This window comes from Equus przewalskii, chromosome 7 (assembly GCF_037783145.1).
Source record: "Equus przewalskii isolate Varuska chromosome 7, EquPr2, whole genome shotgun sequence".
In the NCBI taxonomy this organism is placed as follows: Eukaryota; Metazoa; Chordata; class Mammalia; order Perissodactyla; family Equidae; genus Equus; species Equus przewalskii.
Window position 1 is genome coordinate 20,770,033 of NC_091837.1, and position 25,693 is coordinate 20,795,725.

The 25,693-nt window shown below is 53.8% G+C and overlaps 1 protein-coding gene and 1 long non-coding RNA gene across 2 annotated transcripts in view; one reads left to right on the forward strand and one right to left on the reverse strand.

Moving 5' to 3' along the window:
* The window catches only part of DTX1 (deltex E3 ubiquitin ligase 1), a 34,774-nt gene extending 29,411 nt beyond the window's left edge, over window positions 1-5,363 (reverse strand). The window contains exon 1 of the mRNA XM_070628832.1: window positions 4,888-5,363. Within this exon, the coding sequence (XP_070484933.1) occupies window positions 4,888-5,146 (259 nt within the window). The 5' untranslated portion in view covers window positions 5,147-5,363. The remainder of the gene's footprint in view (window positions 1-4,887) is intronic.
* A 652-nt stretch (window positions 5,364-6,015) lies between these two features.
* Window positions 6,016-8,366, forward strand: LOC139084728 (uncharacterized). Its single transcript, XR_011542389.1, has 2 exons — window positions 6,016-6,276; window positions 8,222-8,366. It is a non-coding gene; the product is annotated as an uncharacterized lncRNA (long non-coding RNA).
* The last annotated feature ends 17,327 nt before the right edge of the window (window positions 8,367-25,693 follow it).

Here is a 25,693-nt window from a genome sequence, read left to right on the forward strand (position 1 = left end):
CTCAGGATAGTTGGGGCCTTGCACGGGGGCAGAAAACGGCTCCCAAATCTTTCCCCCACTGCTGGTGGAGCCAACCGCTTCCCGCAAGATCCTGGGCCAGCTCCGCCACCAGCTGCTGTGCCCACAAACCCCTCAGCCTTAGTTTTCCCATTTGTGAAATCTTGGTTCGCCTGTGGTAGGGCCGGCTGCAGACAAAGGAAGCCAAGGAGAGCTTTAGGGGGACAGCACGTGGCCCAGCAAGGAGGACACCAGGGCTGTCGCTGCACACATGCCCAGGAAGGGCGTGATCTGACATCATGTGGCCCAGGGTCACAGCGTTCCCCTGCACGTGGGCTCCAGACCTGCATGGCTCCAAAGGGAACCTCACCCCCTGCGGGGAGCGATGAAAACAGCCCAGCAGGGGAGAGGTGAGAGGGCACTGGCTGAACAAACAGCAGCCCCCAAGGGACCGGGCCTGGCCTCTCCCCTGTGGTCCCAGCCAGACAGGGCATCTGTGTGTCAGCTGTGTACAAGCGGTTGGTGCTGTGTGTGTATGCACAAGCGTGTGCATCTCGGCACACGCCACGAGGCGTGTATTTCTGTATATCCTGTGCTGGGTGTGCCGTGGCACCAGCCCTGTCCCACCGGTAGGTTAAGAACATGTCAGAGCAGGGGTTGGTGAACTACAGCCCACGGGCCAAATTTGCCCGCCGCCTGCTTTCACGGAGCTCACGAGCTAAGAGTGGTTTTGACAGTTTCAAATGGTTGGAAAAAATAAAGAAGAAGATTTCCTGACCTGTGAAAATCACATGAAATTCAAATTTCAGTGGCCACCACGAGTTTGAGGGGAACACGGCCACATTCATTTACATAAAGGCTGCGGCTGCTCTTTCACACGCAGCGGCAGAGCTGAGCAGTTACCCCAGAGACTGCAGGGCCCACAAAAGCTAAAATATTTACTCTCCGACCTTATCAGGAACTCTGCCGGCTCCTGTGTCAGAGCACTAGCAAAGCTGGCGCGTGCTGCTACTCGTCCCCAGAAATCAAAGTTCAGCTTCAGTGAACTCATCGGGAATTTTACAATCAGAAAACCTCGATCGGGGGCCGGCCCCGTGGCCGAGTGGTTAAGTTCGCACGCTTTGCTTTGGCAGCCCAGGGTTTCACCAGTTCGAATCCTGGGCGCAGACATGGCACCGCTCATCAGGCCATGCTGAGGCAGCGTCCCACATGCCACAACTAGAAGGACCCACAACTAAAAATACACGACTATGTATGGAGAGGGGGGACTTTGGGGAGAAAAAGGAAAAAGAACATCTTTAAAAAAAAAAAGAAAACCTCAATAGAAGCTGTGTTCATTTCAGTGCATGGATGCGAGCTTTGGGGTTTACAACCTTATGCTGTTTTTAGTGTGTGTGTGAGAACCCTAATCTTTTCAAGGTTCAGGACCTCCTACTCATCTCTCGTGCAGCCACAGTGTTCAGCACATGCTAGGCACACGGTGGCTGATTAGCCAAGGTCTGTGGGATAAAATCACAGGCTTGGTTCTCTCCATCAACCCGGCAAGGCTGCTAGCAAAGCAATGCTCTTGCGCATTTCATAGATGTGGAAACTGAGGCCTGAAGAGGTGAGGACACCTGCCCAAGGCGCTTCCCTGGACCATTAACAGTGAGGACAAGGCATCCTTGCCTGACATTGTTTGCTCCTGGGAGCACTGGGGCAGCACCCTGTGCCAGGTCTGGTGGGGAGGCGTCCGGCAGTTTTCCGGGCATCCAGGTCCCCTGCCAGCCATGGGTTTCCAGGCCCCCCTCCCTCGCTGGGGGTCTTGGCAGCCTCCCAGGAGCCTGTGGAGGGACGAGTGGATTTTTCCCTTTTCCAGCAAACAGGGGGCAGGTGTGAGCAGCTCTGGGGAGGGGGGCGGGGAGGTGACTGAAGCTGGACTTCTGGGGGCTCCAGCGAGGCTGAACGACAAAAGGGGTGCCACTGAGAGTAAGGGGCCTGCTGAAGGGGGGCAGAGGGAGTTTGGGGGTGCTAGGAACCCAAGTAGGGGTGCTGGGAATAGAAATGGGGCCCTGAAAGGTGTGGGGGGAACCAAAGGCGAAATGGCCAACTTGGCAGCCTTGCGGGGGGCTGTCCCTGCTTCTCAGGACCACGAGCCGGCCCCGCACCAGCTCCGACCCTGCAGAATGCCAAACACGGGGCCAAGGAGAAGACCTCCTCCCGCTGTCAGACCCCGCCCTCCACCAGAGAAGCTTCTGGGATGAAACAGAGAGAACAGGGCAGAGGACTCCTAGCACGTCTCATTTCTCCATCAGGGACTCAGTGCCTCTCTAGAAGAATGGGCACGAGGACTTGAGGGTGACTTCCTCTGCTCTCAGGATAAAATTCAAAGCCCTTTCCCTGGCCGTCCAGGCCCGTATGTCTGGTCCCTGCTCCAACCTCATCCTGTACTGCCTTCCCCTTGTTTACTGCACTGCAAACATAACAGACTTGAATGAACTCTGCTCCTTCCCACCACAGGGCCTTTGCACAGGCTGCTCCCTCTGCCTGGAACACTGCCTCCCTCGCTCATTCTTCAGATTTCTGTTCAAACCTCACTTCCTCAGATTAGCCTTCTGTGACCACCCCTAGACTAGGTTTATCTCATGTTCTCAGACCTGCAACTGGTTACCTGTGTGCTGTGTGCCTGCCTGCTCCCCCACTACACTGCGATCTCCACCATAGGGTGTCCAGTAGTAGACGTCTACTGAAGACCCCATCTTGCTCCTTGCAGTATTCTAGTGCTTAGCACAGGGCTGACTCACAGCAGGAGATCCATAAATGGTCCTGTGATGGCCTGAATAAGTGGCTGGGGCCACCAGTGAGCACAGTCAGTGCCTGGAGTTATGGAAACATTGATGTACTGAAGAGTAACATCCATAAACCACTTGTTACGAGCTCGCCTGTGTTTCCACACTTGGTGACCACTCTGTAGGCACCAAGCAACGTTCTGGAGCAGAGCTATCCACTAGAACCTTCTGCAGTGAAAGCAGTGTTCTGGATCCCTGCTGTCTAGTACTGTAGCCAGGAGACACAGGGGGCTACCGAGCACTTGAAATGTGGTTCGTGGGACCAAGGAACTCAATTTTAAATTTTATTTAATTTTAAGCAACATAAATTTAAATAGTGGCATGTGGTTAGTGGCTACCATATTGGATGGCACAACTTTAGAGAGAAAGAGTCCTGCTGTCCCCGAGGCTCACATGCCATTCTGTCATCCAAGGGTTCACAGGAACTGCCCCAACCCTCCTCAGCTGGTCCCTGGGGTCACTCATGCCAAAGCTTCCATGAGGCCGGACCTCACCATCCTCCACTGCCCACCAAGCTTGTCACAGAGACCACCAGGAACAATGACTCAGGGAGATGTCCACCCAGATGGCGAGCAAAAATGCAGAGAGTGGACCTCCCCATTTTTATCACCATCATCACCTATCACACGGTCACCAAGACTGCCACTAACCTCATTCTCTCCATCATGACCACCCCATCACACCACTGCCAAGTCACCACCAACACAGCCATCAACACCACCACCACCAGTTCCACAACCAACACTACCAGTGACATCACCACCAATACCATCTCCTCCATCATGACCACCCCATCACACCACTGCCAAGAGCACCACCAACACAGACATCAACACCACCACCACCAGTTCCACAACCAACACTACCACTGACATCACCACCAATACCATCTCCTCCATCATGACCACCCCATCACACCACTGCCAAGAGCACCACCAACACAGACATCAACACCACCACCACCAGTTCCACAACCAACACTACCACTGACATCACCACCAATACCATCTCCTCCATCATGACCACCCCATCACACCACTGCCAAGAGCACCACCAACACAGACATCAACACCACCACCACCAGTTCCACAACCAACACTACCACTGACATCACCACCATCTCCTCCATCATGACCACCCCACTGCCAGCCCTGATCATCACCACGCCATCACACCACCCCAACACGACCGACCCCCAATCACTACCACCGCCATCACACCACCCCAACACGACCGACCCCCAATCACTACCACCGCCATCACACCACCCCAACACCACCAACCTCTCATCATCACCACCGCCATCAAACCACCCCAACACCACTGACTCCCCCATCATTACCACTGCCATCACATCACCCCAACACCACTAACCTCTGCCCCCCATCATCACCACCACTATGACATCACCCCAACACCACCAACCTCAACCCCCATCTTTACCCACTGCCATCACATCACCCCAACACCACCAACCCCCCATCATTACCACCGTCTTCACACCACCCCAACACCACCAACACTTGGAACCAGGACAGGACACCAGTCAAGAGCTCTGGCTCTGAAATTCAATTGCCTGGGCTTCAATTCCAGTTCTGATTTAAATCACTCAGACTCAGTTTCTTCATCTGCAAAATGGGACGACTACTACTACTAATACAATATTCAGACTTACTGTCTGTGATTGGAAAAAATCCAATGAGGAAGCACATGGAAAGCCCTTCAACTGTGAGAGACATCGATCCAACCATTTTGCAGATGAGGAAACTGAGGCTCAGAGAGGTGATATAACTTTTGCATAGCCCTACAACTAATCTAAGAGGCTGGACTGGAACCCAAGTCTTAAGCTGGACTAGGCTAGGCTGTCCCTTTTTGGGGGCAGGGAGGTCAGATCGGCAGATGGACCTTCTGGCAGTTCCAGGCTCCCTCGAGGGGTGGTGGGGGCGTTTCTGCATTCCACCAGGAAAGGTGGTGGTGTGGCAGTGCTGGTGGTAGCGTCTGTGTCTCGGCCCGGCCCGGCAGGTGTGTGTGTGGAGGGGCAAGGGAGAGTGAGTCTGCTCACCTGTGTCCTGGCGAAACTGGTGCATGGACTGCAGGTCAATGATGTAGGGCACCAGCTGGGCGTCCACCTGCCCCAGGACCACAGAACCACGGGCGTCCTCCTTGAGCACGTTCTCGATGTGGTGGCACACGGTGGCCGTGTAGGGCCGCCAGCGGCTGTGCTCATTCAGCCACTCCCACACCACCACCCGGGCCACATTCTGCGGTGGGAAGCCCAGCCCGTTCCCGGGCATCATGACGCCCTGGCCTGGCCGTGACATGGCCGCTGCTGCCTCAGGGGCCAGGACCCCACGACCACGGGCCCAGCTCCTCCTGGGCCTGGGAGCAGGCGGGAACTTCCTCTCTCCCCAGGGGTGCAGTAAGGACTGTCCAGCCTCCTTTCTAACTCCTGGTCCTCTTGGAGGCCCAGAGGCCTGAGTTAAAGGCGTGTGGGGCAGTGTTCCAGCTCCAAGAACCCCTTCCGGGCAGGCAGCACGGTCTCAGATAAAGCTGCTGCTCTGCAAAGCAAGGCTTCCTTCTGATGGGGGAACCGGTGCCCTAAATGCCTTGGTTCCCTCGGCTCAGATGCGAGAGTGAGGCAGCGGCCTCTACTCTAGGTCCCGTCTCTTCCCTGCTGGTCTCCCGTCCTTCTTCCGGCGCCCAGGGCCTGTCACCCAGAAGGCCGGGCCCCAGCCTGCTCTCTGCAGCGCCCAGCCAGCCCTCCGCGCTCCCAATTGCGTCCCAGACCCTGAGCTTGGCTTCAGTGGGGCTGCTTGCCTGGTCTCGGGTCCGCCCCACCGACGGCTCCTGCTGAAGGGGGCGTCCCTGTACCCCCTGTCCCCGCTCCACGGCGTCCTGGAAGGCCTGGTGGCTGAAGAACGCCCGGGGGAGGGGTGCGGCGCCTACCTCGGGGCCGGGCTGCGGCTCTGGAGCTGGGCGAGGGGACGAGGGGGGCGGGGGCCCGTGGGCACGCCCCACCCCACTCGCTCTTGCGACCTGCCTGGAGACAAGAAGGGGAGAGGGCCCTTTAAGAATAGAGCGCGGCACCCCCTCCCCCTTCCCGGGAGAGCGAAAGGCTGAGAACAATGGGGAACCGGTGGGGGGGGGGGGCGCAAGGGGGGCTAAAGGGGGTCGCCGGCCACGTTCCCCTGGGGCAGGCCCGAAGGGAGGGCTGGGGCTGGGGGCGCGATTTGCCGAGACTCCTCACCTGCGGAGCCCCCTCCTCAGCTCCCCGAGCGCTCCCCTCCCCCGAGGCCCGCGCCCGGCCGGGGATGCAGGGTGCGCGGGGATGCGCGGGGATGTGCGAGGATGCGCGGCGCGGCGCTGCAGGCGCGGCCCAAGGCCCCTCGGGGGTCGCGTCACCGAGGAGGTGAAGCCCGGAGCTGGATCATCGGTGCCTCCCGCCCTTGGGGTAACGGCCCCCCTTCCGCAGCCCAGACCTCCCCAAAGCGCGCGTGGGTCCCCCGCAGGAGCCGGGGGTGGGGTCCCCAAGCACCCCGCGCTCTCACCGCCTGTCCTCTGCTCTGCCTCCTTCTCGGCTCGCGCTTCAGCTCCGCCGCCTCTTGGGCTCCCCCCGGAGTGGGAGGGAGCCGCGGTCCCGCCTCCGCGCCTTTTCCCTCCCAGGCCTGGCGGCCGCCGCGCTGGGAAACTGGGCTTTCCGCGCGCGGACAGACTAGTCCGCCGACCGACGGACGCATGAGCCGCTGCCGGGCGCCGGGATCCCGCGGGTGGGAGGCGGCAGCGGCCGCGCTCAGGGGAGGAAAGGGGGAGGGGGCGGGGAAGGAGGAAGGGGAGGAGACAGATCAGGGCCCTGAGCGCCGCTGGTGCGGACACGTGAGTCCTGGGGCGCCCCAAATCCTCAGCTAGGCCCACCTGGGACCCCAGGAGGTCTCCTCAGCCCAGGCAGGGCGCAAGGCATGGAGTAGGGTATCTATTCAAGCAGGGGTCGCCTGCTTGAATTCTAGTCATCTTTACATCCCAGTTGCCCAATCCAGGGCCTGGCATACAATAGGTGCTCAATAAATGCTTGAATGAATGAATAAATCCAGAGATTGTTTAAAGAAACATCTTAAAGCATTCTAGGGTAGCCTTCTCTTCTCCTTCCACTATTCTGGGAGAGAAGGATAGGGAGGGGCTGGCAAGGCCCATTTCAGAGCCAAATGGAATCGTGGAATCTGAGTGTACATATGGGAAGACAGGGCCCAGAGAGGGTAAGAAACAGGCTCAGGATCACACAGCAGCTTAGAGCAGAGCCCAGACAGGAGCCCAGAGCCGCTGCTTCTCCCAGTACCCAATTAGCCAGCCCAGAGCCCACTTCCTCAGAGCACCCAGCTGCTTCAGCTTACCGGGGGTAGCAACAGCATCCGCCTCCCAGGGAGGTGGGAGGGACCTAGGCCAGGAGGCAGAGACCTTAGAGGAAGGCCAGGGCAGACCCTCTGCCATCTCATGCACAGATGCCTGCAAACAATTGGCGCTCAGTAAATGCTGGGTGGGGGTGGCCGGACAGCAAGGGAGGCAGGTGGGGCAGCAGCTCAAGCGTTAACAGGATGCCGCTCTCCCTCTGGCAAGCTGGCTGCAGCTGAGGACACACACCAGCTGGGAGGGGCTGGACCACCCGGGGCCTGTGGGTGTTTAGATTAGGGGAGATGAAGGATGCCTGGGCGGCAGACGGGGGTCAGCGGGCCGTTTGGGAGCCTGCCCAGAGCGGCCCACGCGCCCCTTCCTCCCCGGGGCAGATGGCGATAAACTAAGTGAGGTCAGGGCAGGCTGCACAGGGGCGCTTTCCCAGAACCGAGTCCAGTTCCCCAGCGGGCTGGAGTGGCCGCCCCTCCCCAGGCCCCTGCTCCATCCTGCAGCCTGGTGCCTGATGGGCTTTCCCAGACTGGCTCAGGGATTCTGCTTGCTGGCGCCTGCCACGCACTAAACAGAGAGGCTCTGTCTGAGGGCAGGGCCAGCCCTGCAGCTCCAACGGGATCACTGAGCTCTAGGGTTTTCGCCTGGCGTCCACTGATGGCTTTCCGGAGGTCCATGCAGGCCCCCTTTTCCATTACAGACACACTTAGGTGTCTGCATTTTTCTGGGAAGAAGGCTCTGGCACTCAGAGATTCTTCTCCAGGGAGGCTGTGACCCAAAAGATTCAGGGCTGATGCTCAACAACCTTATGTTACAGAGGTGGATCTGAGGGCCCCAGGGTGGGGAAGAGACTGGCTCAAGGGCACATGGAAATTTAGCAGCAAGTTGGAAAGAAGAACCGAAGACTCCAGACTGTATAATGCTATTTAAGTTCTAAGGAAAGGTCACCACCTCCAGGAAGCCTTCCCTGAGCTCATCCCATCTTTCTCTGCTCCTCTGCCCAGACCTTGCTGTGACACCCTGTATCACCATTGGCCGCTTCAGTGGACTCCGTCCCTGCCAGAGTGAGAAGTCCATGAGGTCAGAGACTGTGTCTTATTCACTTTGGTGTGATGTGGCTGGTGCTCCTTACATAAAGGTTATTGTTTATTGGGTGCTTGTTACGTGCCAGACACTTAGATAGTACTCACGACTCTGCACAACTGCCCCACAAGATAGGCGACGTTGTCTTATTTGACAGATGGAGAAACCTTGGAGGTTAAGTGTCTTGCCCGAGTTCCCAGGGGGAGGAAGTGGCGGATCTGGGATTTGAATAGCAAACCCGGCTGTACCTGCCCCTGCACGATGCCGCCTCTGTGTGTGTTCGGGGACATTAGAATGGCATCCAGCTGAGGATCTGCGGCAGGTCCTCGTGGCCCCTCTCCACTGGGCTCTGGGACATGTGGAAGTGCAAAGGCCCGGCCCCAGGGAGAAAGGGATTCTGAGGAGGGGAATGGAACTCGGCCTTCAAGGAGCCCACCACCCGCTGGGGAGAAGGCCCGAACATCAACGGGGAAGCCCAGAGAACAAAAGCGATCAATCATGAACTCTTTTCAAAAATTCGTCTGTGCGTATTGCACCCCTAGAAAAAGAATCTTGGGATTTTCTCTTCTGTTTTTGTCTTGCTTCCTCGCAGCCGTGATACTCGCTGAGGTCATCAGGGCAAGCAAATCAAGCCGGTGAGATGGGAGAAGGTTATCCTGCCACTTTTGTAGACCTTTGAGATACACATCAAATCTGGGGCTGATCACACTTATTTAAGCTGCATGTGAGGTTAGCGACAATTTCCTCAGCTTCGTGACCTCAATGACTTCAAATTCGTCGACGTAACCATGGTTATGGTCACCGTTAGAAACCAGATGAGGGTTTTGAAGCACGACCCAGAGGGACCTGGGGTTTGCCTCTCTCTTCTCAGTACTGTCGATGCTCTTGAGAGCATCAGTCAGGATGTTATGTGCACTGTTATGGTGGCATGGAAAGATGGCGGCAAGAGGTGAACTCATTTTTTTGTTCTCGTATCCATTATCTATCCATCCATCCATCCATCCATCCATCCTTGCGTCCATTGATCTATACATTCATCTGTGCAAATGATTTTTCCTCCCTCCCTGCCTTCCTTCTTCTCCCCCCATCACTTCCTCCTAACCACCCATCCCTCCATCCATCTACACTCATCTATCTGTCCATCCATCCATCCAAAAGATACCGGCCGTCGCCTCTGTGCCGGACACTGGACTACGCGCTGAGACACAGAGATAACCAAAACAGCGTAGTTCCTGCTCTCCTGTGTCTCCGAGTCTAGTGAGAGGGGGAGACATGAATTGAAGCATCACACAAAGTTGATTATGAAATTTTGCAAGAGCCATGAAGGAGAAGTTCAGGCTATCCTGAGGGCCTCTAACAGGCGTCCTACCAGGTCTCGGGAGCCACGGAGGGCTTCTCAGAGGAGGTGACATTTCGGCTACTCCCTGAAGGATCCATGATCTTCATGTGGTCAAGCGGGTGGGAGGAGGAACAGAGGGAACAGAGACGTGCAAAGGCCCAGAGGTGGCAAAGAGCTTAGTGTGTCAGAGCAACCGCTGGGAGGCTGTAGTGGCCACTGAGGAGGGAGCAGGGGAGAGCCTGGGGCAAGAAGACGTGGGCGAGGCCTTGTGAGCCCCAGTGTGGGCTTGGGATTTTTATGCTAAGAGCCACGGGGAGTTACGGAAGGGGAAGCCCCACGCTGAGAACCTCTGCTTTAGTTCCCCTGGGGGTAGTAGTCTTCTCAGTGGTCCTTCCCCTGGGTTTGGGGATTGAAGCTGAGAGGGGGCCGAATGAGCCATCTCCAGCCCATTGGGCCCGTAGGACATACTATGAGCTCTCAGGTCTCATGTGGGCCACCCACTTGTTCATTCAATCAGAAAATGTTGATTGAGCACCTACTGTGTGCCAGACACTATTCCAGGCCCTGGGGATGCGATAGTGGGTAAAAGAGACAAAAGTCCCCGCTCTCCCAGAGCTGACATTTGGGGGAGGGGTGGAGTTAGGCAGTAAACAAATGCGTAAATAAAATACATAGTCGATCACAGTGGAGAAAATAGAGGCCTCGCAACACGGCCCGGGGATGTGAATGGGCGCAGCCTTGCTGGGAACGGCCTGGCCTTGTCGCCTAAAGCTGAGCCTGGGCACAGCCTAGGACCCAGCCCTTCTACTCCGAAGTGTGCACCCTGCAGAAGTCCCTGCCCGTCGACAAGAGGAGTCACGTGGAAGAATATTCACAGGGGCTCTGATCACAGAGGCCAAAATTGGAAAGCAGCCACACGCCTGTTGATGGGAGAGCAGATGAAGAGATTCCCCCAGTGAAATATTGCATGGCAGTCAAAAGGAAGGAAGCAGAACCATACGCCACAATACAGACGGATCTCTGAGGCAGAATAGCCCATGAAGGATGTCCCATTGCGTAAACATGATACCTTCATATAAAGTTGAAGCAGCTAAAATTATATGCACGTATGCAATAACGAGCTCTACAAAGGAAGCAGGGGAGGTTAAACACGGGACTCAGGATGAGGATTATGGTAGGGGATGGGATGCTGGGGTAGGGGGAACCACGTGGTTTGGTGTAGGTCATTGTCAAGATTCTAGTTTCTGTTTTGGGTGGTGGTTTCACAGGTGTTTATTACATTATGAAAATTAATCATTAAAAGCTGATAAGACTGGGTTGTGAAGCAAGGATTACGATAAACCTGTTTTTTTGTGAAGCAGAGTTAAAGGAGAAAAGCACGCACGCAGGAGAGGGGCCACAGCACGCGGGCAGCAGAGGCAGGCTGCAGTTTTCAATCAATAGGTTAAGGAAGGCATCTGAGCCAAGGCCTGAAGGAGGGAGGTAGTGAGCCATGGGGCAGGTTTAGGGAAGAGTGTTCCAGACAGAGGGCACAGCAAGTGCAAAGGCCCTGAGGTGGGAGGATGCTTGGCATGCTCTAAGAATGGCAGACGGTTGGGGCTGGAGGGAGTGAGTGTGGGCAGGTGTCCTGGAGATGACCTGCGGGGAGCGGAGGAAGAAAGCAGGCTTAGGGAGGGGGAGAGAGAATGGGGAGGAAAGGGAGGACATTTCAGGGTTCCGAGAAGGGCCCAGTTCCTGAGTCTGCTCTTCTCAGCGATTTGCTGTTCAACTTCTCACTGGATTCCATGAGACCCTTCAGTTTCCTTGAGGCGGTTTAACTGAGTTTCTCTGACTGGAAACCCAGTGCGTCCCACCTGGGTGAATCGCTGACGCTGTGCCCAGAGGGCCCGGCGCTGGTTTCTTCAGGAGAGGTTTCTTAAGAGAAGGTGCAAACCAGAGAGTGGAGGCTGGGCTGTGGGAAAGCGCTAGCAGGCGGGAGGAGGCTGGGCCAGCACGGATCCGACCCGGGTGTGGGATGGGGATCAGCCCGTTCACGGAGCGCCTCCTGCACCAGGGGTTTTTGAAGCTCTTCAGTCCTGCCCGGTGTCCTTACAGACTTTACAGACGGAGAGACGCAGGCCCCGGGCGGTTAGGACGTGCAGGTGAGCAGCTGAGCCTGGAAAGCCCAGGTCTCTGACCTTGACCTTGAAGCTCTCCTGTCTGGGATAAGAGGTCTCTGACCCATTTCCACTGCGGCGTCCCCTCATCTTTGGGTAACCTGGGGGCAGGTGAGTCCTTGTCACCTGTCTCTCTTCCCCAGCCTCCGGGCAACCCAGAGGCCTGCGGGCAGCTAGGCGGGGTGGGCACGCCCCACCCAGGCCTCCCTGTGTCTCCAGCACAGAGGGAAGGGACCCGGAGAAAGAAGGGGCTCAGAGTCGGGGGGATGGGGACGGGGTGGGAGGGCGGTGCGGCCGCGGCGGGGCTCCCGCGGAGCTGGTGCATCCGGGCAGGGCGCGGGCAGGAGAGGGGAGCGCTAACTTTCTCCGGGACCCTCGGACCTTCCTCCCTCTGCAAACCGCCAGCTCGGGCCGTGGGACGAAGCGGGGAGGACTGTGAAGGAATGGAGCGGGCGCACACTGCCCCCTGGTGGCCTGTGTTTGGGCCGTTGCCCTAATGCTGGAGGGATTTCCAGAGAACTCATTTTTATTTATTTTTTATTGTGTCGAAAACCATAACATACAATGTATCACCTTAACCGTTCCTAAGTGTGCAGTTCGGTAGTGTTAAGTATGTTCGCATTGTTGTGCAACCATCTCCAGAACTTCTTCATCTTGCAAGACGGAATCTCTCTACCCGTTCAACACGCCCCATCCCCATCCGCCAGTCCCCGCCACCAGCGTGCCGCTTTCTGTGTCTGTGTCTGTGACTACTCTAGAAACGTCAAGTGAATGGCATTATACAGCGCTCGTCTTTTTGTGGCTGGCTTATTTCACTTAGCGTAATGTCCTCAAGCTTCACCCATGTTGCAGCCTGCGTCAGAATGTCCTTAAGCCTGAGTAGTGTTTCATTGTACATATGCACCACATTTTACGTGTCGGTTCAGCCATTGGTGGACACTTGGCTTACTTCCATCTCTTGGCTGTTGTGAATAATGCTGCTATGAACGTGGGTGTGCAACTATCTCTTTGAGACCCTGATTTCACTTCTTTTCGGTCTGTACCTGGAAGTGGAATTGCTGGATCATATGTCCTATGAAATGAATCGTGTCCCCCGCTAAGTTCATATGTTGCAGCCCTACCCCGGAGTATGGCTGTATTTGGAGACATGGCTGTTGGGGGGTAATTAAGGTTAAAGGAGGTCGAGAGGGCAGGGTCCTAATCCAATAGGGCTGGTGGCTTTATAAGAAGAGGAAGAGAGAGTGTGTGTTTCTCTCCTCCCCTGTCCTCACTCACGCGCTGAGGAGAGGCCGTGTGAGGACACAACGGAAAGGCAGCCATCCACAAGCCAGGAAGGGAGCCCTCACCAAACCCAGCCACGCTGGTACCCTGATCTGCAACAGCTAGCCCCTAGAACTGCGAGAAAATGCATTTCTGTAGCTTAAACCTATATTTCTATGACATTTTGTTACGCCAGCCTGAGCTGACAAATACAACATGGTAATTCTATCTTTAATTTTTTGAGGAACCGTCGTACTGTTTTCCACAGAAGCTGCACCATTTTGCATTCCCAACAAGGGTGCACAAGGGTTCCAATTTCTCTACATCCTCCCCAACACTTGTTCTTTTCTTTTTTTTTTTTTTTTGAGGAAGATTAGCCCTGAGCTAACATCTGCTGCCATTCCTCCTCTTTTTGCTGAGGAAGACTGGCCCTGAGCTAACATCCGTGTCCATCTTCCTCTATTTTATACGTGGGACGCCTACCACAGCATGGCTTGCCAAGTGGTGCGTAGGTCCACACCTGGGATCCGAACCATTGAACCACAGGCTTCCGAAGCAGAACGTGCAAACTTAACCACTGCGCCACCAGGCTGGCCACATTATTTTCTGTTTTTTTGATAGTAGCCATCCTAATGGGTTTTCCAGGAAGTTTTTTCCTGACAACTCGGTGAGGGCTCCCTGTGTGCCAGCCCCAGGCTAAGTGCATCTCGTGCTTTCTGTCATGTAACCTTTGTGTTAGCCTGATGGTGAAAGTGTTACAGGTGAGGACACTGAGGGTTGAAGGGACAAGTGACTAGCTTAGTGTCACCAGCTAGTAAGTGCTAGGTCCATCAGGGGTTCAAACTTGGTTGTGTGTCTCTCTACAGCTCAGGTTCTTGACAGAAACCTTATTAATCTTGATGATGATGATTCTAATGATGACAGCTGGTAGTTACAGAGCATTATCCCTGTGCCCGGCACTATCCTCCACTTTTTACATACATTTTATAGCTCACTTAAGCTTTGTAACAACCCTCTGAGATATGTGCTATTATTATCCGCATTTTACAGATGAGAAAACCAAGGCACAGAAAACTCAAGTTGTTGCTTCAAGTCATATGGCCACTAAATAGGAAAGGCAGGATTTGAACCCGGTGTCCTATTCTGCCTTTGTATGGATGCACATAGCTTCAAAAAATCCCACCTACGAAAACCCAAATTCTCCCAAAGGGAAAGTGAGGCAGGATTTGCTGCGGTAAAAGCACGACATGCATAGCTGTCCTGAGTGTGGGTGATACTGGACAGTTTGCAAAGGACTTTCACGGCTCAGCGGGTTGAGGCCTCGCGCCATCTTTGTTGAGGAGCGACTGCTTCTAAGTAGGAGAGGGCCTGTGGCTGACCTGAGGGGACCCCTGGGCTCCGGGAGCTGGGACTCCAACACTGGGCTCCCACGAAAAGGCCAGGCATTTGCATCGGATAAACCACGTTTGCACCCTGGCTCCTTTCCTTTCTTTTGGTTTAAATTTTTATTTTAAATTCATTCTGGGCTTACAGGGGAGTTGCAAAGAGTGCAATGAATTCTTGTCTACCTTCACCTAGATTCTTCAAATGATAACATCTTACCCTATTTGCTTTATCCTTCTATCATCTATCTATCATCCATGCGTCTTTTTTTTTTTCTGAAATACTTGAGAGTAAGTTGAAACATACATATGTTTATTTTCGGAAACATTTGAGAGTAAGTTGCACATACGCTATTCCTTTACAATATCCATATGTATTCCCCGATACAAAGGAATTCTTCTGCCCAACCACAATCAATGATTAAAATCAGGAAATCGATACAACCCGTGATCTAATCTACAGACTTGACTTAGATTTTGCCAACTGTCCCAGTAACATCCTCTATAAATAGCAGAATAACAATCATCATCGTTCCAGGCTCATGCGGGGCTTTGAGACCATTCTAGACCATTCATCTCAGCCACCCACCAACTGAGGCAGGTGCACATGTGAGCTCAGCTGAGATCAGCAGAACCGCTCACTGACCCACAGACTTACGAGAAATGATAAGTGGCTGTTGCCCTAACTCACCTATCTTTGGGGTGATTTTTCATACAGCAATAGAACTGATGGAACAGGTGCACCAACAAGGATGCCTTGGGCTGCAAGGAACAGAAAACTCAACTCAGAGTGGCTCAGACCGTGAGAACACTTCTTTACTTAACAAGGAGTTCTGAGGTCAGCAGTCCCATCAAAGCCATTGTGTGAAGGATTCTCTGCAGAAACAGAACCAATGGGATGCGTGTGTATAGAGAGATTTGTTTGTTTGTTTGAAGGAATTGGCTAATGTGATTGTGGAGACTGGCACATCTGAAATCTGCAGAGCAGGCTGAAGACTAAGGGAAGAGTTGCTTTTGCCACTGAAGTCTGAAGGCCGTCTGGAGATGGAATTTCTTCTTCCTTGGGAGAACCTCAGACTTCAACTGATTGGATGAGGCCCACCCTCACTATGGAGGGTAATCTGCTCTACTCAAAGACTACTAATGCTGGTCACATCTAAAAATACCTTCACAGCAACATCTAGACTGGTGTTTGACCAAACATCTGGGCACCATAGTCTACTCAAGGGAACAAATAAAATTAATCATCTCAGCTATCAAGTCTCTTCCATCCTTCTGCTTTCCCATCCTTGAGATTTTGATATTTCAGCCTTAGTGTTGTCCCCTCAAGGTCACAAGATGGCTGCTGAAGCTCCAGAAATCACAATTTCAGACAGTAGTATCCAGAGCAGAGGGGAGAAAGAAGATAAAAATGATGTTTTCCTTGCCCAGCTCTCTCTTCATAGGAGGACAATCTTCCCAGAATCCCTTAGCAGGCGTCCCTGTGTGTTTAATTGGCCAGAGCCGGGTCACATGCCCGCCTCTAGACCCATCACTGGCAGGGGCACAGGACGCCAGGACTGGCTTAGACCAACCAAAACTCATGCCCTGGGAATGGGTGGATCCGGGGGAGCAGGCAGAAAGGGAGGAGTGACTGGTGGGTAGGCAGCCAACTGTGCCGGCTGTGCTGGATGCTGTTGGAATGCTGAGGAGTGAACTCCTGGAAGACTGACCCTCTGCAGAAGCCAGAGGCCATAACGGAAGGCAAGTGTGTTGAGAGTCGGCTGGAGCCCCTTGGTGCGATTAGCTTTCCTGGCTTGCCCCGTGCCCTCAATAGTTAACAAGCCACCTGGAGGACCCCACCTGATCCGGTAGACAGGGCGGGCCAGCTGCAGAGGAAGAAGTGGCCACCACGAGCTGTTGTCTTCTCTGATGTGACACTCTGGTTCTGTCCCACGGCCGCCTGAGCTCTGGCCAATCCACTGACCCCTGGCCAGCCATCTGCCGTTCCTCTAGAAGCTGAGTCTGCAGGGGGAGACCATGGAGGACATGCCAGGAGATCCCCCAGCACCGAGTGTGGTGGGAGGAGGAGCATTGACCCCAGAGCTAACAGCCAGAGAGAGGTCACGCATGTGCTGAAGTGGACTGAAATTCCATCCTCATTCGTGGGACACTTCCCAAGGCTTTTCACGCTTTATTATCTTGTTTAAGTCTCCCCACAGGCCAGGGAGAAGACGTCACTCTCCTTATCGTACAGATGAGGCCCTGGAGGCCTGCAAGCTCAAAGGGGCTTGCCAAGGCCACTGTGTGCGTGTCCTGTTGCTGCTGCGACAGACGGCCTCAGACTTGGTGACTTCAAACAACACAGATTTCTTCTCTTACGGTTCTGGAGGCCAGAAGTCCTAAAACCAAGGTGTGGGCAGGTCTGTGTTCATTCTGGAGGCTTCGAGCGAGAATCTGTTCCCTTGCCATTTCCACCTTCTAGAGGCTGCCTGCATTCCTTGGCTTGTGGCCCCTTCCTCCATCCTCAAAGCCAGCAGCGTAGCATCTTCCAACCTCGCTCTCTGCTTCCGTTGTCACATCATCTTTTCTCACCCTGACCTCCTGTCCCCCTCTCCTAAGGAGCCTGGTGTGGACATTGGTTCCACCCAGAGAATCCAGGATAATCCCGTCATCTCCAGATCCTTGGCTTAATCACGTCTGCAGAGTCCCTTTGGCCATGTAAGGTCACACATTTATAGGCTGTGGGGATCAGGATGTGGGCGTCTTTGGGGGGCCGTTACTCAGTCTGTGACAGTTACCCAGCTGAGGAGTAACTGAGACCTGAGCACCCCCCATTGCCCCTTCACCCTCCCCCTCAGCAGCTTCGCTGTGACTGCAGGACCCGACAGATCCCGGGCGTGCCCTGCACACCCCCACAGCAGCTTTTCAGTGGATCCTGCGCTGGCCATCTTTAGATAAGGGATGAACACGTGGACCCTGGAGTCTGGCTGTCTGAGCTGAAATCCTGGCTTCAACCCTTCCCAGCTGTGTGATCTTGGGAAGTTACCGCCCGTCTCTGTGCCTCTGTTTTCCCATCTGTAAGATGGGAATGATGATAATAGATCCCTGTCCCATAGGTACGGAAGATGCGGACTAAGTGATTTAACGAACATAGAGTTCTTAGAACGATGTCTGGTTCGTAATAACTTCACTAAATGTTAGCCAGCTTATTTTTTATTGAAAGCATGACATTCCATCACTTCCTATATACCAAGTTGCTTTGCTCTCTTCTAACTCTGGGGTCTGAATGTGTCGGGGTATTTAACACCAGCTGCCATAACAGACAAACCTGGAGTCTCGGTGGTTAAATGCCATCCAGGCTGGCTCCTCACTCACCTAAAGGCTCGTGAGGACGGGCAGCCCTCCTCCATTTAGAGCACATGGCCCCCGGGGTCCGTGTGGCCGGGAGGACTGAGATGGAGCAGCTCTCTCCATCTCCCACCGACAGCTCTCAACTGGCTCGGCTCGGAAGCGACGTGTCAGTCTCCTTGCGGTCCACTGGCTGGAACTTGCTGAGGACGATCCTGGCGTGGCCCAAGGGTCAGCCCTGTGGGAGGCATAGCTTTCAACATTCTGGGTGGAAAACCGAATCTGGGTTTCATCTGGAGAAAGGAGAATGGGGCAGAAGTGGGCTGATTCATTGAGAGTTCGGCGGACCCAGGAGACCCTGTAAACGGGGGTTTTTCACCTGAGGTCCACAGACCCCTTGAACTTGGATGGAAATAAATTATATCTTTATCCTCGTCAACCTTTAACTGAACTGTAGCATTTCCTTGCACTGTGAACGCTGGCCACAAACGGTAGTCTGGGAGACTGTGGCATCTGTAGACGTCACAGATCATTTTGTGTCACATTTTGCGTGTTGGAGCTATCTCAAAAAATATGTTACCCATCACTACTGGGAGATCATGATGGTTATTAGACTGGAAGCTTCATTTTAACCAGGGCCGCAGGGCTGGGTTAATCGATGCCCCCACCCCGCCCCGAGGAGCTGCAGCTGAGGTCTGATGAGCTTGCCAGGCTGACTGGGGGATCGGAACCCCTGGGGAGTGAGGGTCTGTCTCTGGGGTCATTACGGCTGATCATTATGGCTGCAGTGAGGGTCGCCTGGCCCAGGTCGGGTGAGGGGCTGCAACCGGGGTTCAGGGCTCAGCTGGGAGTATTTTGGAGGTTTCTCATCACTCCAGGAGAATCATTTTGTTTTTGAAACTCTGGCCATGAGAACCTTTTCTCTGGGCAATCCGAGATCTGCGATGGTTAATGAGCCCCTGAGACCCGTAGAGCTAAGGGATTAAAAGCTTAGAATTTGGAGGCGGAGAGGCCCAGGCTAGAATCCCACCAGGCTACTCACCTGCTGTGGGCCCTTGGGCCAGGGGTGTGACTTCACGGGCCTCAGTTTCCTTATTTGTAAAGTGAGAACAATGGTATCAAGCTAGACGGCAATGTTGAGGATTGAGGGCGACAGGGCACTCACCCTACTCTTGGCCCGAGGGAAGTGAGTGCTCAGAGCCTAAAGGCAGCTCTTATCCCAGCCTTTCACCTGGGCCCAACTGGACCACCGAGCCAGCAGCAGCGCCCCCTCCCTCCCCGTTCCCTCAGATATTGCAGCCATGGTGGGTTCCAGGCTTTCCAGTGTTCTAAATCCAGCTGAGCAGCGTTGCCTGGTAACGGGGACATTTTGACTCTGAACAGCTCTGAAAGAGCAGGGCCCTAGAATCAGCTTTGCTGATGGAGTTTCTGCCTTGCGCTGGGCCTGTCCAGGCTGTTTGCTGCAGGACTCAGAGCAGGGAGGGGAAGAAGGACCTGGAACCTTGTTGCTCCATGAGGCTCCCCGGCATCCGCTGAGCGGGAATCCAGTCTCCTCCTGTGGGGCCCAGGCGTGAGCACGGGGATGCTTCCTGGTCAAGACCCGGGCGGTGACCTCCGGCGAGAGAGCTGCTCTGAGCGTCGGCTTCCCCCTCTGTCAGATGGAGATAAAGTATCTACCTTGTAGGCAAGAATCAGATGTGCAGTGAAGGAAAAGCTCCGTGCCAGATGCACGGGACAGTCACCATCAGCAGCTCTGTCGTCTCCTTCCTGGACAGGATGCATGGAGCTGAGCCCAGGGTGGCCATGGCTGAGCGCAGAATGGGGCAGGGGGTGTGGTCCCGTGTGCTTGGTCTGGCAGCATCTCCCAGGAGCCCTTGAGAATGCTGTGAGCTGGCGTTTGGCCTGAGCTGGGCCTGGCTGAGGCGGGGCTCAGGCTGGGGAGAGGTGTGGGTGTGTGTTATGTAGGAGGACAGTGGCGTTGGGGGGTGACAAGAGAGTGGCTTTGGTGGCAGTAGCACTGAGAGGAGACAGGCCTTGTTTCGGGGAGGAGTCCGGGGGAGGAGTCTGGGGGAGGAGTTCCTGGCGCTGGGGAGGGATGTTGGGTACCTGGCTCGGCCGGGGATGTTCTCGGTGACGGGAAGTCTGGAGGGGGCGGGTGCTGGCTGGTGTGTCGTGGAGGGCCCATGCTTCTACTTCTGCACTGTCCTACTCAGGCTGCTGGCTTTTGGGTCTCATGCTTGCCCCCTGTCTTTGCTCAATGGCTATTGCAGCTGCAGACTTGACAGAGTGTTGGAGGCAAAGTCAGGGAGCCCTGGGTGGTGCTGGCCAGCCAAGGCTTTCTCTTTTGTCAGGAGAACTAAAGGTTTCGGAGCCCCCAGCAGACTTCCCCTTAAGTCCCATTGGCCAGCGTGGGGGCTGGAACAGGCTCCATTGTTCAGCAGTGATGAAGCAGCGAGGGAGGAGGAATTGGGAATGGTTGCCGGCTCGGACAGCGACAGTGTCCGCCTCAGCTGCCCTGACCCCAGTGCGATCCTCCACCTGCTCTCCTCTCTTCAGTGCATCCCCCGGGCACACCTAGATGCCCAGCTGCTGCCCGGCGCCCCCCAGCCCTCAGCTATGCCAGGGCGGGTTCACGGGCCCTCAAGGCTCATCCATGCTGTAGCCCATGCATTTCATTCCTTTTTATGGCTGAATTATATTCCACTATGTGGATAGACCACAATTTGTTTATCCGTTCCTCTGTGGATGGACACTTGGGTTGTTGCCACCTTGTGGCTGTTGTGAACAGTGCCGCTACGAACGCTCCTGGACAAGCATGTGTTTGAGTGCCTCTTTTTAAATCTTTTGGGTCTATACCTAGGAGCGGAATTGCTGGCTTATATGGAAATTCGATGTGTAACTTTTTGAGGAACTGCCAGGCTGCTTCCACAGCGGCTGCACCATGTTATGATCTCAACAGCAATGTGCAAGTGTTCCGATTTCTTCACACCCTCTCCAATAACTGCTATTGTCCAAAATTATAGCCATCCTAATTGGTGTGAAGTGACATCTCGTTGCGGTTTTGATTTGCATTTCCCTAATGACTAACGATGTCAAGCAACTTTTCATGTGCTTATTGACCATTTGTATATCTTCTTCGGAGAAATGTCTATTCAAGTTTGTTGCCCACTGTAAAATTGGGTTTTCGCCTTTTTGTGGTTGAGTTGTTGGACTTCTTTATATATTCTGGATTTTAAACCAGATATATGATTTTTATATATGATTTTAGATGTATGATTTGCAAATCTTTTCTCCCGTTCTGTGGGTTGTCTTTTCACTCTCTCGCTAGTGTCCTTTGATGCACAAAAGTGTTTAATCTTAATGAAGTCCAATTTATCTATTTTTTCTTTTGTTGCCTGTGCTTTTGGTGTCATATTTAAGAAAACATTGCCAAGTTCAAGGTCAAGCAGATTTTCCCTTACATTTTCTTCTAACAGTTTTATAGTTTAGCTCTTAAAATTTAGGTCTTTGATGCATTTTTAGTTAATTTTTTGTATATGGTGTAAAGTAAGTGTCCAACTTCATTCTTTGCCTGTGGATGTCCGGTTTTCTCAGCACCATCTGTTGAAGAGATCATTTTTCCCCATTGAATGATCTTGGCACTCTTGTTGAAAATCAGTTGGCTGTAGCTGTGAGCATTGATTTCTCGGCTCTCAATTCTAATTCATTGGTCTCTATGTCTATTCTTATGCAAATACCACACTGTTTTGATTACTCTTTGTACCAAGTTTTGAAACTGGGAAACATGTGTCCTCTAACTTTGTTTTTCTTTTTCAAGATTGTTTTGGCTATTCTGGGTCCCTTGAAATTCCATGTGAATTTTAGGATGAATTTTTCCATTTCTGTAGAAAATACCATGGGAATTTTGATAGACATTGCCTTGAATCCGTGTGTTGCTTTGGATGGTATTGTCAACAATATCACATCTCTCAATCTGTGACCACAGTTCCATTTATTTTTGAGGATCTCTTGCAATTACCTATTAACAGGGGGTTCTTCAAAGGGAGAATGCCTCCAGAACTCAAAGACTTGAATCCCTAACGGTGAAATCTGAGGCCAATGGGAAGGACCTGTTTCTTGAATATACGGCATAGAATGATTTCAGAAATACCACAGTGGGTTAATTCTGTAGAGTGTGTCCAGTGTCCCCAGGCATCTGCGAAGCCAAATTAAAAGGAAAAAAGTTGTTTCAGAGCCATTGGGTCTTTCCTTCTCTTCTCCTAGTGGGTAGTTAGTGAACAGTGTGTGGAAATAACGGATTGCTTAAAGATGCCTTGCTGCGTGGATCGTGACTCGAAATGAACCTCCCTCCCCGAATCACGTCACGGTGGCTTTAAGCGCACCTCACCGTCTTCTAGGACTTTCCCGCTTTCTGCTCAGGCTAATTGAACTCTCTTGAATACCACAAGATGGCAGCAAGAGCGGGCTGCAAAGAGCCGAGCAGAAGAGAAGATCAAGTGCAAGAAAGAGAAGGAGGGAGACGCGAGGAGAAGGAATGAGAAAGGACGGGGCACGAGCAGGAAGACACAGCTCCGTGCGGATGGGGCCCCGCAGCCGCACACTCAGCGGCCCTAGGGGACTGGCCGTGGGGCACGAAGCTACCCTGTGCAGGTGGGTTGACCTGCCTGAAATACGATTATACAGGAAATTGTTAGAAAACCAGTGTTTTCCTGTAACTGTGGGAATGGAGGAAGCACGGGGAAATTAGGGACCGCAGAGAACTCTCTCATTCTCTCCTTCACTTGAAGACGCAGTGAACTGGCAGCTCCCTGCAAACCTGCAACAGAGCGCCCACCGGCTGTTCCCGAGTTACGGCCTTTTACAAGGAACCAGTAATCTAGTAATTAAACTGTTTTCCTGAGTTCTGTGAGCCCCTCTAGCAAATGATTGAGCTGGAGGAGGGGGTCGTGGGAGCCCCCCGATTTATAACCGGTTGGTTAGAAGCACTGGACTCAGGCTGGCATCTGGCGGGACTGAGCCCTCACTTGTGGGGTCTGACACTGACGCCAGGTGGACAGCGTCAGAATTGCACTCACTTGTAGGAATCCGTCAGTGTGGGAACCACCTCCGCCATCTGGTGTCAGACACATTGAGGGCAGAGGAGAAAAGCAGACTTTTCCCTTCCATGTGTGACTTGCCTTCCCTGGACGCAGGCTGGGCCAGCCTGGGGCCACTGTGGTCCTGGCGTGGGGAGTGGGTCCGGTTCCCGAGCTCCTGAGCGACCCCTGCCCCTGTGAGACAGACGCTGCCAAAACGAATTACCGCAAACCCCACGGCTCAACGCCCTGCAAGTTTGTTGTCTCCCAGGGCCGTCGGTCGGAAGCCCAGGAGGCCGGGCTGGCTTCTTGCTGTGGGTCCCACGAGGCTGAAACCAACGCGGTGGCCGGGCCGCCTTCCCACCTGGAGGCTCCAGGGAGAAGGGCTGGCAGGCTCACTCGGGGTGTTGGCAGAGCTCAGTTCCGAGGGCTTCCTCGCTGGCTCTCACTGGGGGGTCATTCTCAGCCCCCAGAGGCCATCCACACCCCCGGACTTGTGGCCCCCTGCGTCTTCAAGCCAGCAGCAGCAGCAGCTCAGGGCCCCTCCTGCCTTTCCCTTGCCGAGTCGACTAACTTGAGTTTGGAAATGCTCTCTGCTTCTAAGGGCTCCTGGGCCCAGCTGAGTCACCCAGGGGATGAGCCGTCCGGCACATCTCAAGATCCTTAACTTAGTCCCACCTACAAAGTCCCTTTGGCCATATCAGCTCCCATACGTGCGGGTCCCGAGGAGTAGGGTGTGGACATCTTTGGGGGCTCTCCCTCTGTCCGCCACACCCCTTCCTGCTTCCCAGGCCTCCTGTGGGTTTAGTGGCACTTTCTCTCTTCTGTCCGAGCTCGAGGTGGTCACCTGCTGGCTATCTCATTCTCCTGTTATTCTGGCCACACCATGGCCAAATCTTGGGTAGGATCCCTTATCCTGACTCCTCTCCCCCAGCAACAGAGCCTTGTCACTTCTCCCAGCGATAGCTTCTGCTCCATCAACTGGAGCCGTGGCCCTTGGAACGTGAGAAGTTCTCTTTTGTGATTCCCAGCCTGGCCCCACAGTGAAGGGAGAGTGGCTTGGAAGTGGCACCTCTCTGAGGAACGCCAACCAAGATGAGCATGCCACGCACCATTTGTGCTCAGAGGGAACCCTCTCAGTTGGGTTCGGTTACTAGGATCCTCACATCCTGCTCCCTGTGCCCACTTCCTCTCTCTGGGTCTGCAGCCCACTCCAGGGGACCCAGGCTGGCTCACACAGGTCTCCGGCCCACTCCAGGAGACCCAGGCTGGCTCACACAGGTCTCCGGCCTGCTCCAGGGGACCCAGGCTGGCTCACACAGGTCTCCGGCCCACTCCAGGGGACCCAGGCTGGCTTACACAGGTCTCTGGCCCGCTCCAGGGGGCCCAGGCTGGCTCACACAGGGAGAACTTTCTTCACCTTTTCCTTGTCTGAGGTTCACCCCAGGCACGGAGGCCAAGAAATAGAACCAACGAGTGACCACGTTTTTCCTGCTCAGATTTGACCAAACTCAGCTAGAGAGGCCTCAGGGCAGAGCAGCTGAGGCCCTCCAGCACGCAGGTTCCAGATCATCCTTTCACCCGCCAATTCTCCTCCTTGCCGGCTTCATTCATGGTCTGCTGCTCAAATCCTTCCCAAACTCCTCCTGGGCCATCGGTCACTCGCCAGGTGTTGCCCTGCTTCTAATCGTTGCATGATTCCTTCGATGGAAGTGGGGACCTTGTTGCCAGGGTAACCGGGAGTCGACAATGGGCCTTAGATCTTGACCTTTAACCCCACTGAGTTGGAGCCTTCCTATGCTCTCGGCTTGTTTCCCTTTTGCGGTCGTAAGAATGCCCGCCCTTCCACACTTCTGTCCTTGTTTCTCCTGACTCTTGTTCTCTTCCTATGAAGTCTGTCTGGTCTATACATTTTCTCTGGAATTTGCTAACTCAATTCCTTTTGTTACTTATAGCCAATTTTTTTTTTTTGCAAAAATACTTAAAGGATGGTGCCGTGTGCTCCAGATTGCCCCACACTGGCAGACACGCTGTGTCTGTCTGTCCCTCTCCTACTGAGGCTGTGATTAAATCGTGGATCTTGGAGGTGGCAGTCTGTCCCCCTTCTATTAAAGGGTGCCCCGTCAGTGTCTCCTCTAATGGTTTCATCTGTTGCTAATCACTGCCTAAATCATTACTTCATCAGAGGTTGCAAAATGGTGATGTTTCTATTTTGTCATCCTTTCAACATTTATTAAGTAGAATTCTTCTGTAAAATTTTTTTTTTCCTTCTCAGTTAGGGGCTGTTCATTAATCCTGAAATACACTTGTACAAGAGAGCCTGAGTTTAATTATTACCTATTCCTTGCTGTGCCAATTTTCTGAAAAAATGTTTGTGGCCTCGTTACCTCCAATGATGACCCATGACCACATTTCCTGATCACTGTGAACGCTCCCTTATCTTTGCTGTTAATGAACTTAAATGTCTACTGAATACTGAGAAGACATCAACGAAAGAGACTGAAATGGTTCCTTTCTGTCTTTGAGTGCCTTGAGTTCTCTCTTGCTGGTCTTAGTCCACTATATACCTATCACTTAGCGCATGGCTGTAAATTGCCCTTCCTTTTCCTTTAAGAGAGTTAGGGTTCCTTTAGGTACATCATGAGCCCTGTGAGGATGAGGCAGTGTCTTACAGTTTCCTGTCTATGTATCAAGGGCAAGCTGGGCCTCCAGAAGGGTCTGGCGACTAGTTGTAGATGGAGTAGACGTGACCTTAGCCTGGTCATTCTTTCATTCTTCAACCTCAGGTCCTAGCTGTTTCCTTTGTTGTTGCTCTGGACAAGGGCAGTGATACATTCCAACACCAGCTCAC